This window comes from Oncorhynchus masou, chromosome 30, assembly GCF_036934945.1.
Source record: "Oncorhynchus masou masou isolate Uvic2021 chromosome 30, UVic_Omas_1.1, whole genome shotgun sequence".
NCBI lineage: Eukaryota > Metazoa > Chordata > Actinopteri > Salmoniformes > Salmonidae > Oncorhynchus > Oncorhynchus masou.
The window spans coordinates 59,364,673-59,378,958 of record NC_088241.1 but is presented as its reverse complement, the minus strand read 5'-3'; the positions used below and the strand labels follow the sequence as shown (position 1 = coordinate 59,378,958).

General features: G+C 47.2%; 1 protein-coding gene across 1 annotated transcript in view; it reads left to right on the top strand.

Moving 5' to 3' along the window:
- The window catches only part of LOC135522886 (activin receptor type-2B), a 91,601-nt gene that overhangs the window by 42,867 nt on the left and 34,448 nt on the right, over positions 1 to 14,286 (top strand). The window contains exons 2-3 of the mRNA XM_064949551.1: positions 9,648 to 9,855; positions 13,387 to 13,493. Of these exons, the coding sequence (XP_064805623.1) occupies positions 9,648 to 9,855; positions 13,387 to 13,493 (315 nt within the window). The remainder of the gene's footprint in view (positions 1 to 9,647; positions 9,856 to 13,386; positions 13,494 to 14,286) is intronic.

Genomic DNA, 14,286 nt, shown 5'->3' with positions numbered 1-14,286 from the left:
CGCACCTATATTACTCTCTCGATCAGCTTCTCTCTCGCGCCTATATTACTCTCTCGATCAGCTTCTCTCTCTCTCTCTCTCTCGCACCTATACTCTCTCGATCAGCTTCTCATCTCATCTCACTCACTCACTCACTCACTCACTCACTCACTCACTCACTCACTCACTCACTCACTGTGCCTCTCTCTCTGTCTCCTCTGTCTCGCTCTCTCTCTCTCATATATATTGCTCCAGCAGAGGGAGAGAGACTTATTTTGGGCTCGTTTCTTTTGGAACAAGGAGTGTTTTTCTCTCTCTCTTGTCTCTATTCACACACATCACTGAGGATCAGCTTCTCTCTCTCTCTCTCACCTGTTACTCTCTCGATCAGCTTCTCTCTCTCTCTCTCACCTATATTACTCTCTCGATCAGCTTCTCTCTCTCTCTCTCACCTATATTACTCTCTCGATCAGCTTCTCTCTCTCTCACCTATATTACTCTCTCGATCAGCTTCTCTCTCTCTCACCTATATTACTCTCTCGATCAGCTTCTCTCTCTCGCACCTGTATTACTCTCTCGATCAGCTTCTCTCTCTCGCACCTGTATTACTCTCTCGATCAGCTTCTCTCTCTCGCACCTATATTACTCTCTCGATCAGCTTCTCTCTCTCTCTCTCTCTCTCTCTCTCTCACCTATATTACTCTCTCGATCAGCTTCTCTCTCTCTCTCGCAGCTGTATTACTCTCTTGATCAGCTTCTCTCTCTCTCACTGTGCCGCTCGCCCTCTCTCTCTCTCTCTTTCTCTCTCTCACACCTATATTACTCTGTCTATCAGCTTCTCTCTCTCTCTCTCTCTCGCACCTATGTTACTCTCTCGATCAGCTTCTCTCTCTCTCTCTCTCTCTCTCTCTCTCTCTCTCTCTCTCACCTATATTACTCTCTCGATCAGCTTCTCTCTCTCGCACCTATATTACTCTCTCGATCAGCTTCTCTCTCTCGCACCTATATTACTCTCTCGATCAGCTTCTCTCTCTCGCACCTATATTACTCTCTCGATCAGCTTCTCTCTCTCTCTCTCGCACCTATATTACTCTCTCGATCAGCTTCTCTCTCTCTCTCTCGGTGCATGCTGGGTTTTTTTGGAGTTTGAGTGTTTGGTGTGGGAAGCTCTATCCTAACTAACGTTCTTGATTCTTTTCTTTACATGTTATTTTCTATGGTGGAGGGTTAATGCAATATTTGTTTTTAGCGGTATCCAAAGTTTTCTTTTCAAAGTTAGGGTGGAAGAGGACAGAGTAACTTTCCTGGGGGTTGGAAGGTGTAGTGTGCGCAATGGCTTCTCAGCCTAGCGCGGAGGAGACGCTGTCGATACAGCATGGATTCAGGTGTGTTCCTGAGAACGGAGTTAAGGTGGAGGAGGTTCTGCTCGTGGTCGGTGAACAGGTAGGAGCTGAGTTTATACATTCTGCTTCTAGAATGAACAAAGCTGTGGTTGTGTTCATGAAAAGGGCTAATTTGGTCGGTAGGCTAATTGCTAGCGGAATATTTGTAAGGGATGTGTTGGTGTCAATTTCACCTCTCTCTACCCCTTCAACAAGAGTTGTAGTGGCAAATTTGCCTCCGTTTATTACTGATGATCAAATTAGGAAAGAGCTGAGTCGTTTTGGTAAGTTTGCTAGCGGTTTCCGTGTACTGTCAGCAGGTTTTCAGGCAGATGCCGTTAAGCACGTTGTTTCGTTCAGGAGGCAAGTGTTTATGTTTCTGAACAATAATGAGCAACAGCTAAATGTGCATTTTAAAGTGAGGCATGGGGAGGGGCTCTATGCAGGTTTTGCCAGCACAGATAGTCTACGGTGTTTTGAATGTGGGGATTTGGGGCACAAGAGCTTTGCGTGCCCACATAAAGGCCATAGAAAAGGTGAGGGTACAAGCGCAAGTGGGGGAAATCGAGGTCAAAATGCAGGGGGTAAGGAGATGCAGACAGCAGAGGCTGGGCCTAGTCAGTCTAGAGATGGTGGTGTAGCTGAGGCTAGCCCTAGTCAGGCTAGAGATGGTGGAGAAGCAGAGGCTGGCCCTAGTCAGGCTAGAGATGGTGGAGAAGCAGAGGCTGGGTCTAGTCAGGCTAGAGATGGTGGAGAAGCAGAGGCTGGCCCTAGTCAGGCTATGGAGAGTGGTGTAGCTGAGGCTGGCCCTAGTCATGCTATGGAGGGTGGTGTAGATGAGGCTGGCCCTAGTCATGCTATGGAGGGTGGTGTAAGAGATTAGGGGGGGAGGAGGAGGGTGTCAAGAGGAAAAGGAAAAAGGGTGTGAACAAAGGCACCATGGAAATGTTGCCTGTTGCTGTGGGTGAGGCCCTAACCAGAGAGAAAGGGCAGGTGGTCAGGGTGGGAGATAGAGAAGAGGAGGAAAGTGAGTCTGAGGAAGAGGATGAGGAGTTATTTTTTCAGACTCCTCTTCAATTGGCCCGGAGCTGACAGCTAGTCAACCAGAGGGGTCTAAGTACACATTGAGAGAACTGACAAGGTTCCTGAATGAGACTAAGGGGAAAAAAGTTAATCTTGAGGCTTTTTTTCCTGATCCTAGAAAGTTTGTAAGATCAGTACAACATGCTATGAGAAATGAGGGGCATGGTGTCCTCTCACCCAGGAAACGGTTTAGGTTGAGGAAGTGGGTCACAACAGTGCGTAAAGGTTTACCTTCAGACACTGTTTAAATGTTTAATTTCTTACTGACACTGGGGCTTTTTGAGCTTTGCTATTGGTCTATTTCTCTGCTTGCTTTTCTCCCAATTCTTATGGAGACTCTTTGGGTAGGCTCGCTCAATATAAATGGCGCCAGAGATGCGGGAAAGAGGAGTGTGTTGGGTGAATATGTAAAACAAAAAAAAGTACAGGTGTTGTTTCTGCAGGAGACGCATAGTGATGTAGTGAATGAAGTTGATTGGGGGCTCTGGTGGAAAGGGGCAAGTGTGTTGAGCCATGGGACAAATCTTAGTGCAGGTGTGGCAGTCCTTTTTGCACCGGGTCTGGCTGTAAAAATTTGCTCCTCAAAGGAGGTGTGTAGGGGTAGGTTGCTTGTTGTTAAAGCAGAAATTAACAACATGTGTTTTGTCTTTATAAATGTGTATGCGCCTAACACAGGGAGAGAAAGAGGGGTTCTATTTGGGAGTCTTAGACAGGAACTCTCACAAGTAGCGCCTGAGGAGACGCTGGTGATCGGAGGTGACTGGAACTGTACAATGGATTTTACAAAAGACAGAAATGGAGAAGAGCCTCATTCAGTGTCAGTGGGAGTGTTAAGGGACATCTTTAATCAGTTTGACCTAGTGGATGTTTGGAGAACTAAACATCCAAACACAAGACAGTATACGTGGGTGAAGGTTTTTGGGGCTAGGGTGAGTGCAGCTCGACTTGATCGTTTTTACATGTCCAGGAATCAGAGCAATAGGCTGCTGGGTGCTACCATTCTCCCAGTGGGGTTTTCGGATCACCACATAACCATGGCTCGGCTGTCTATTTCACCATGGCCCCGGCAGGCATCTTATTGGAAGTTCAATGTAAAGCTCTTACAAGATGCCACTTTTTGCTCAGGTTTCCAGACTTTTTGGGAAAGATGGGGGCAGCGAAGAGAGGAGTATGAGTCTCTGAGTCAATGGTGGGATGTGGGGAAAGTGCAAATTCGGCTTTTCTGTCAACAGTACACAGCTCTCTCATCCTCAGAGGCTAGGAGAGTATTGGGGGAACTAGAGCGGTGTATTAGTGAGATGGAGGTAGAGATGGTGGGGCAAGGCAATGTAGGCCTCCAGGCTAACTTAGCCGAATTACGTAGGGACCTGGGCAGTTTTTCCAGGTTAAAGCAAAAGGAGCACTTGTAAGAGCTAGGTTCTCCATGCTCAAGGAGATGGATGCTCCCAGCTCCTTCTTCGTTGGGTTGGAAAGACAGAGCAGTGAAGCCAAGGGTATGCATTGTCTACGGCTGTCTGATGGGCGGGTGACCTCTGTGGTGGGGGAGATGCGGGAGCGGACTGTGGAGGTTTATACTGAATTGTATAGGGCAGAAATGTGTGATCCCATTTGTGCTCAGGTCTTGTTCGCAGGACTCCCTAAGCTCTCTCGGGCACAGAGGGATGAAATGGACATTCCTCTGTTGTCACATGAACTGGCAGAGGCAGTAACTCAGATGTCCCCCGGTCGTGCACCCGGGGTCGATGGACTTCCAGTGGAATTTTACAAAAGATTCTGGGGAACAATTGGACAGGATTTCCTTTGCGTGTTGCGAGAATGCGTCGGGGTAGGAGAGTTGCCGATGAGCTGCCGTCGGGCGGCTCTGACTCTCCTGCCCAAAAAAGGGGACTTGTGTGAACTTAAGAACTGGAGGCCTGTGGCATTACTCTGTGCGGACTACAAGATTTTTGCCAAGGTCCTCTCTAACAGACTGAAGGCCCATCTGGACTCTATAGTACACAAGGACCAGACATATTGTGTACCGGGACGCTCAATCACGCACAACTTGTTCTTGATTAGGGACATGTTGGACTTGTCGAGAGGTTCTAATGTGAACTTTGGACTGGTCTCTTTAGATCAAGAGAAGGCTTTTGATAGAGTGGATCATGAGTATCTGTTTAATGTGATGTCTGTGTTTGGGTTTGGGAAGAGTTTTGTGACCTGTGTGAAGCTGTTGTATGCTGGGGCGTCATGTATGGTTAAGGTGGGAGGGGGGCTCAGTAGGCCAGTCTGGGTGAGACGGGGCATTAGACAAGGATGCCCTCTATCTGGGCAGCTGTACACACTAGCCATTGAGCCTTTTTTAGGACTGCTACGCAGGAGACTGCGGGGAGTGTGCTGGACAGGCATGGATGTGGTGACAGGAATAGCAGTCTCAGCTTATGCAGATGATGTTTCTGTGATGGTCAGGGATGGGCAAGATATGCAGGAACTAGAGACCAGTCTGAAGGTGTACGAGGAGCTTCATCAGCTAAGGTAAACTGGGGAAAGAGCAAAGCTCTGTTATGTGGGGCATGGGGGGATAGGGCTCCTCCTCTGCTTCCAGGGGGTTTGCAGTGGGGTTGTGAAGGGCTTAAAGTGTTGGGGGTGTACCTGGGCTCGGAGAGGTGGGTCAGCAAGAACTGGGAGGGGCTGTCACAGGCAGTGGTGTCAAGACTGGCCAGGTGGAGGTGGCTCCTGTCCCAAGTGTCATATAGAGGGAGGGTGCTGATAATCAACAACCTGGTGGCATCTTCCTTGTGGCATAAACTGGCTGTCCTCAACCCCCCCGCCGGTTTGCTTGCAGACCTGCAACGCAAGCTGGTGGACTTCTTTTGGTCGGGACATCACTGGCTGAAGGCAGCAGTTTTGTACATGACCATCCACGAAGGAGGACAAGGCCTGGTGGAACTGGAGAGCAGGATGGCTGCTTTCCGACTAAAGGCGGTGCAGAGACTGCTGTACCACACTGATGTTGGCTGGAGGGAACCAGCATGCGCGCTGCTGAGGAGAGCTGGTGGATTAGGGTTGGACCGGCAGCTGTTCCTCATGAAGCTGGAGAGGCTGAGTACAGCAGGTCTCTCAGAGTTTTACTCTGCGGTGCTGAGGGCCTGGCAGCTGCTAAGGCCCACACGAGAAGGGGGGTGTGGAGCCTGGGCAGTGGGTGTGGGAGGAGCCTATCTTCCACAACCCAGCCATCCCTTTGAGATCGGTTCAGTCGGCCACCCTGCAGAGGCAACTGATGGCAGGGGTTTACAAAGGCTGGGTGACCTGAGACTGCTGGGAGAGGAGGGGTGGAAAACCCCGGAGGTCTTGGCGCAACAAACAGGAATAACGTCTCTTAGGCTGCTGGAGAGATTCCTGGAGGAGGTCCAGGAGGCACTGTCTGAGCCGGTAAGGGGGGTGTTTGAGAGGCCAAAGGGAGAGGGGCCACCAATGTTCCCGCCACTGCAGGTGACGGCAGAGACTGGAGACTGGCAAGGGGGTCTGGAGGACTTGTTAGATTTTAACACTCCGAGCCTGGGGGAGTTTGAGGGGGTCGGAGGTAAAGCCCTCTACAACCTCTGCGTTAAGGTTAGGAACATTAGGAGCCTAACAGGAAGGCACATCAGTGGCAGGGGGTATGTGGGGCGGAGAGTATGGTGGGTTTTAGATGGAGGGCGCTCTACAAACCCCCAGTACCAAAGAGGTCAGGGGACCTCCAGTGGAGGGTTCTTCATGGAGCCCTGGCCACTAACAGCTGGTTGGCACGGGTTGATCCGGGAATTGGGCAGGGGTGTCCTTTCTGTCAAATGAAAGAAACTGTAATTCATGTGTTTTCTGTGTGCACCAGGTTAATGCCATTAATGTCTCTGTTGGAATGTCTGTGTGACAGGTTGGGGGTGGTTTTTGCTGTTGGGATATTTATAATGGGATACAGGTATTCGAGTAAGGAGAAAAAAAAATGTGTTTTGTTGAATTTTCTGTTTGCTCAGGCAAAGTTAATTATTTGGCTAACAAGGAGGAACAGGGTCAAAGGTGGGGGGATAACAGACCCTTTACTACTGTTTAATGGGATGGTCTCTGCGCGCCTTAGGGTTGAGTTTGAGTTCTATAAAATGATCAAATGTGTGGAGATGTTTGAGGAGATATGGTGTGTTGGGGGGGCTGTCTGTATTGCTGGGGAAGATGTTTTGGATATACGGTTGTAGGAGAGGGTTTTTGTGTATGGTGATTTGTATCATGTGGTAGATGGAAAGATGAGTATGGTACATGTATGCAGTACAGGATCTATTTTTATTTTTTTATTTTAGGAGTGGGGGGTGATTTTTAAATGAATTGAGAATATTTCAATAAAGAAAGACCAAAAGTCAAAGTCAAGTCTCTCACCTATATTACTCTCTCGACCAGCTTCTCTCTCTCTCGCACCTGTATTACTCTCTCGATCAGCTTCTCTCTCTCTCTCTCGCACCTATATTACTCTCTCGATCAGCTTCTCTCTCTCGCACCTATATTACTCTCTCGATCAGCTTCTCGCTCTCTCTCTCGCACCTGTATTACTCTCTTGATCAGCTTCTCTCTCTCTCTCTCTCGCACCTGTATTACTCTCTCGATCAGCTTCTCTCTCTCTCTCGCACCTGTATTACTCTCTCGATCAGCTTCTCTCTCTCTCGCACCTGTATTACTCTCTCGATCAGCTTCTCTCTCTCGCACCTATTACTCTCTTGATCAGCTTCTCTCCCTCTCTCTCGCACCTGTATTACTCTCTCAATCAGCTTCTCTCTCTCTCTCTCGCACCTATATTACTCTCTCGATCAGCTTCTCTCTCTCTCTCGCACCTGTATTACTCTCTCGATCAGCTTCTCTCTCTCTCTCGCACCTGTATTACTCTCTCGATCAGCTTCTCTCTCTCTCGCACCTGTATTACTCTCTTGATCAGCTTCTCTCTCTCTCTCTCTCGCACCTGAATTACTCTCTTGATCAGCTTCTCTCTCTCTCTCTCGCACCTGTATTACTCTCTCGATGTGCTTCTCTCTCTCTCTCTCGCACCTGTATTACTCTCTCGATCAGCTTCTCTCTCTCTCGCACCTGTATTACTCTCTCGATCAGCTTCTCTCTCTCGCACCTGTATTACTCTCTCGATCAGCTTCTCTCTCTCGCACCTGTATTACTCTCTCGATCAGCTTCTCGCTCTCTCTCTCGCACCTGTATTACTCTCTCGATCAGCTTCTCTCTCTCTCTCGCACCTGTATTACTCTCTCGATCAGCTTCTCTCTCTCGCACCTGTATTACTCTCTCGATCAGCTTCTCTCTCTCGCACCTATATTACTCTCTCGATCAGCTTCTCTCTCTCGCACCTATATTACTCTCTCGATCAGCTTCTCTCTCTCTCTCGCACCTGCATTACTCTCTCGATCAGCTTCTCTCTCTCGCACCTATATTACTCTCTCGATCAGCTTCTCTCTCTCTCTCTCGCACCTATATTACTCTCTCGATCAGCTTCTCTCTCTCTCTCTCGCACCTGTATTACTCTCTCGATCAGCTTCTCTCTCTCTCTCTCGCACCTGTATTACTCTCTCGATCAGCTTCTCTCTCGCACCTGTATTACTCTCTCGATCAGCTTCTCTCTCTCGCACCTGTATTACTCTCTCGATCAGCTTCTCTCTCTCGCACCTATATTACTCTCTCGAGCAGCTTCTCTCTCTCGCACCTATATTACTCTCTCGATCAGCTTCTCTCTCTCTCACCTATATTACTCTCTCGATCAGCTCTCTCTCTCACACTGTGCCGCTCGCCCTCTCTCTCTCACTGTGCCGCTCTCTCTCTCTCTCTCGCACCTATATTACTCTCGATCAGCTTCTCTCTTTCTCTCACTGTGCCGCGCTCTCTCTCTCGCTCTCTCTCTCGCTCTCTCTCTCGCTCTCTCTCTCTCTCTCTCTCTCTCTCGCTCTCTCTCTCGCTCTCGCTCTCTCTGTGTCTCGCTCTCGCTCTCTCTCTCATATATATTGCTCCAGCAGGGAGAGAGAGAGGCTGTTATTTTGGGCTGGTTTCTTTTGGAACAAGGAGTGTTTTTCTCTCTCTTTTGTCTCTATTCACACACATCACTGAGGTTATCTCCCTGATGACCTTTCTCTCCTCTGCCATGGCAAGGATATGCTGCCCTTGTCAAGCTGCCATTGTAATATTCCAGGAAATGCAGAGATAGCCTAAGGCCTGTATGGCTCTGGGGATTGTTGCTATGGACTCCCACTAGCTGTTAAACCTTTGAGCTGAAAAGGTTGGTCAAATGGCTTTTGGGTGCTGAAAAGGTAGATTTTTTTCCCCCCCCTCAAGCTCATTTGGTTTGCCACAGGTTTTTAACGTGTTCTTCCTCCAGCATGTCTTTCTTCTGTCATGGAAAACTGTTCAGTGCTGATGCTTCTTAGTGAGCTGGCAAATGCTGTAGTCGACATACCTTCAGTCTGTGTACAATCCTTTCTTACCATAAACATCCTCTCTCCCCCTTCCACGCCATTTCTCTCACTGCCACTCTCTCTCTCTCCCCTAAACTACTCTACTTTTCTTTCTCTCTCCTCTAAACTACTCTACTTCTCTTTCTCTCTCCTCTAAACTACTCTACTTCTCTTTCTCTCTCCTCTAAACTACTCTACTTCTCTTTCTCTCTCCTCTAAACTACTCTACTTCTCTTTCTCTCTCCTCTAAACTACTCTACCTCTCTTTCTCTCTCCTCTAAACTACTCTACCTCTCTCTCTCTCTCCTCTCTCTCTCTCTCTCTCTCTCTCTCTCTCTCTCTCTCTCTCTCTCTCTCTCTCTCCTTCTCTCTCTCTCCTTCTTCTCTCTCTCTCCTTCTCTCTCTCCTCTCTCGCACCTCTCTCTACCTCTCCTTCTCTCTCTACTTCTCTCTCTACCGCTCCTTCTCTCTCTACTTCTCTCGCTCTCTCTTTCGGCACGTACTCTGGTTTCATCGTCAGAAAATATCACCTCCCTGTTCCCTGTTATCAAAATAAGGCATGAGTAAAGTCTCGAGTGGTGTTTTGACAAGAGTAAAGCAAGCCGTGGAACTTGTGAGACGACAGTTGTACCAAACACAGCTCTGGGTTTTGAGTGCGTAAATAATAGGTTATAGTGTGTATTTAATTTGGGCTAATGGTATTCTTCTAATGCTCGACTAAACTAGTGCATCCTCATCTTTCTCTCTGTGACAGGACCAAGCCATGGCGAGGTGGACACACGGGAGTGCTTGTTCTATAACGTGAACTATGAGATCGAGAAGACCAACCAGAGCGGGGTAGAGAGCTGCGAGGGTGAGAAGGACAAGAGGTTGCACTGCTACGCCTCCTGGCGCAACAACTCTGGTACCATCGAGCTGGTGAAGAAGGGCTGCTGGCTGGACGACTTCAACTGCTACGACAGGTCAAATCTCCTACCGTTGTGCCCTTGAGCAAGGCCCTATATAATACTGTTGAGTTGTAGATGAGCTGCCTTAAAGACTGGAGTCCTGGGATGTATTCACAAAGAGTCTGAGAGTAGGAGTGCTGTGCTGGCATCCAGGGTATTGTCCAAAGGGAAAACCTGATCCTATACCTGCACTCCTACTCTTCCGCTCTTTATGAATAGGGGCCCTGCTGTGGCCAAGAGGTGGAATCAGTGTGTTCCCTATGGTTGTATAGGTGGGTTTCTGCTCAATGTTTTCATTTCCCGAGTGGGATCAATGCCTCAACAAGTGTTTAGAATGAAGCTCATTGGGGTCCCCATACGTCACTGATCGATAATGACTGTTAATCTAACCATCAAATATGACCGTGTATACAACTTTTACAATCACAGTTGGATTTGTCACTCAAGCATTACTGCCTATTGACTTCACGTCTGGAACGTGTGTGTGTGTGTGTGTGCAACCTCACGCGAGCTTGTCTTCGACATTTCGCTTGTGTTATCGAACATTTTAGTTTCCATTTCATCTATCGGAAGTGTTTCTCATCAAATGTTTTTCAAAAGTTCTTTTTACATCAGCAGATGACAAAACCTGGAAAGCCAGCCTCAAAGCAATGCAGACGTAGAAGCATGGACTCCATATTAAATGTCTCTCTGTCAAACTGGAATATACAGTTGCCCTGCGCCCGGCGGGTCCCGTAGGTGCTCCATAACCAAGGCTTTGCTGTCGCCGGAAAAGTCAGGCGGAGTGGTGCTGTAGATGTTTCAACCGATTGCCGTTGCGATCTATTTCCGGCCTCTCCCAAGACCCAGATAAATCGTTGAATAGATGGATCCGGATGGGAAGCTTGAATACAGTCGCTTCTCCCCGCATAAACATTATAGAGGAGAAAAAAGGTTTTGGCTAAAACCAATCCACTGCATTGTTGTTTAGAGTGAGACACGTGTACAAGGGGTTTAAATGATCAACTTGGAAAGAATGAACATTGTTGTGTTTTATAGTGTTGAATGAGAAGAGCCAAGGTAACATAAAGGGCTTTTGTTTCGGGGTATTTAACCAGAGGTTTTCTACAAGCTCAATCCTAAAGCTGCGTGAGTTCTCACCATGAAAAGGCTGTGTATGAAACCATTCCCTCATCGAGACTGCCAGTGTAAAAGTGGGCCAGCAACAATGACTGATCTTGAAACGCAACGCCAGCAATCCCAGGTTGCTTAAACTAGAGGTCGCCACTTCTTAAAATAGCAGACGAGCAGATCCTCTGGTGCATGTTGGAAATACCAAACATCGAAGTGCGTTGAGTGACGGGCTTAAGTCGAAAAGCTTTTTTGAAAAGCTTTTTTGAAATGCTCGAGACTTTTGAAGACGCTCGAGACTGTTGTAGATTAGACTTGGGTAAAGATATGTTATCTTGCCACCACCGGTGAGGAGGTCCGTCCTGTTCTGAATGAACTGTGCAACATATAGTGGGGCAAAAAAGTATTTAGCCAGCCACCAATTGTGCAAGTTCTCCCACTTAAAAAGATGAGGCCTGTAATTTTCATCATAGGTACACTTCAACTATGACAGACAAAATGAGAGAAAATCACATTCTAGTATTTTTAATTAATTTATTTGCAAATTATGGTGGAAAATAAGTATTTGGTCAATAACAAAAGTTTATCTCAATACGTTGTTATTTATCCTTTGTTGGCAATGACAGAGGTCGTGTTTTCTGTAAGTCTTCACAAGGTTGCTGGTATTTTGGCCCATTCCTCCATGCAGATCTCCTCTAGAGCAGTGATGTTTTGGGGCTGTTGCTGGGCAACATGGACTTTCAACTCCCTCCAAAGATTTTCTATGGGGTTGAGATCTGGAGACTGGCTAGGCCACTCCAGGACCTTGAAATGCTTCTTACGAAGCCACTCCTTCGTTGCCTGGGCAGTGTGTTTGGGATCATTGTCATGCTGAAAGACCCAGCCACATTTCATCTTCAATGCCCTTGCTGATGGTAGGCTTTGTTACTTTGGTCCCAGCTCTCGGCAGGTCATTCACTAGGTCAACCTGTGTGGTTCTGGGATTTTTGCTCACCGTTCTTGTGATCATTTTGACCCCACGGGGTGAGATCTTGCGTGGAGCCCCAGATAGAGGGAGATTTTCAGTGGTCTTGTATGTCTTCCATTTCCTAATAATTGCTCCCACAGTTGATTTCTTCAAACCAAGCTGGTTACCTATTGTAGATTCAGTCTTCGCAGCCTGGTGCAGGTCTACAATTTTGTTTCTGGTGTCCTTTGACAGCTCTTTGGTCTTGGCCATAGTGTAGTTTGGAGTGTGACTGTTTGAGGTTGTGGACAGGTGTCTTTTATACTGATAACAAGTTCAAACAGGTGCCATTAATACAGGTAACGAGTGGAGGACAGAGTAGCCTCTTAAAGAATAAGTTACAGGTCTGTGAGAGCCAGAAATCTTGCTTGTTTGTAGGTGACCAAATACTTATTTTCCAGCATAATTTGCAAATAAATTCATTAAAAATCCTACAATGTGATTTTCTGGATATTTTTTTCTCTCATTTTGTCTGTCATAGTTGAAGTGTACCTATGATGAAAATTACAGGCCTCTCTCATCTTTTTAAGTGGGAGAACTTGCACAGTTGGTGGCTGACTAAATACTTTTTTGCCCCACTGTATTACCCTGCGGGAATCCAGGTTCCTTGAATGCATTGATGTAAATGCTTTTATATCGTGTGTAAGTTGATCCTGGAAGCAACAGTTGTCAGTGTGAACCCTCTAGTCTAGACATACAGTGGATGTCTTTAAAATCTCAATCTTCAAATTTGCGTCATGATCACAACCATCGTACTGTTGGGAGTTGGTGTTCATATCGGGACAGCTTGAGGAGACACCTCCACTTTGCCCGTGCCCCCTTCCAGTGCTGTCAGGGTCGACTGGCTGGCCTCGCCATTGGCTCTGGCTCTTTGAGGGAGAGGAAACTGCCCAATGACCCGCCAGGCTACCACATCGCTGACCCGGGCCGATGTGCCCGGCGCCCCATCAGCAGTATGATGGCGACACTGCCAGTCCTCTCCCTCCTCCTCCTGTCCTCCACAGTGGTCAAGAAGTCAATAGTGTGAGCGCTGCATGGCGATGGATGGGAACGGAAGGAGGAGGAAGGAGGAGCTAAGGGTTAGTTAGGTGTCTGAGCAGGTCATAGGCCCTAATTCTGTTTCCGTGTCGTGTTCATTAGGGTACACAGTGGCAAAGCTTTTCTAAACGTCTTGCATCGGAAAACGATATTAAGAGTTTCCGAGTTTCTTATTGAGCTTATTGTTTCTTATTGAGCAGTTTCTGGTAGAACTTTCCTGTTTCACTGCTTTTCATAACGTAACTTCCCTTCTGAACACGACCCGGTGTAGGGAATAACCACAGGCCCTCTTAAGCACTGAAGTCAGCAGAAAGCTGAGGCGCTCCCTTCTCTACTCTAGACTAAAGCATTTCCCTTTGACGGTCGCTAAAATGTTCTCTTTTTTTTCTCAGGCAAGAGTGTGTGGCGACAGAGGAGAATCCTCAGGTCTTCTTCTGTTGCTGCGAGGGGAACTTCTGCAACGAGAGGTTCACCCACCTGCCCGATGTCAATGGACCAAGTAAGTAGACCTGTAGGACGCCGTCTCTTTCTTACATCCATAGAAAATAGATAGAGTTGAGTAGTAACATCTCTTCTAATTATTATATTTCTATGGCTAGGCTACATCTCAATTGCAACGTTCACTCCCATACTCAGGTTTCAAGGGCGAGCCAGATGTACAATTTATATTGACCTGTATCTGTATGGGCCTTTGTCGTCATTTTGGAGTATTTGATTTTCCCAATCACTGCTTGCTCCATTTGTTTCAGAGCAAATATCATATGCTTTGCTATAGTATCATACTATTATGATATATTGGTATGTTATCTTGGTATTCCAACCCCTGGCTGGTGTGAAGTGAAACTCAGTAGGTTGATATTATATTTGACATTGGTGTAAAACCTATACCAGCTGGAAGTTGGTATATGTTGAGTTAGAAGCTCCGCGGGCCTCACCCAGGGTTAACTATTGACTTTGTTCCCAAACGGTCTTCACAGAAGGGAATTGTAGGGTCTTAAACATGATGGACTGAAATGTGCAAGAAGCCACGAGTATTGAATTACAACCCTTGTTTGCAGACTGCAAGTCTTGAAAAGGTAGGGGCAATTCTGCCCAGGATAACAGCACAAAAATGATATTATTGAGCACACAGACATCCAGGCAGCAAACCTTTTTGTCCGTTGAAGTCAAAGCAGGGCTTAAAGGAGAAAACAATACTGTGTCCAATACTGTACCTACCTAAAACTGTACTTACCTATTCATATACCTACCGAGTACTGTACCTGCCTAATACTGTACCTACCTATTCATTT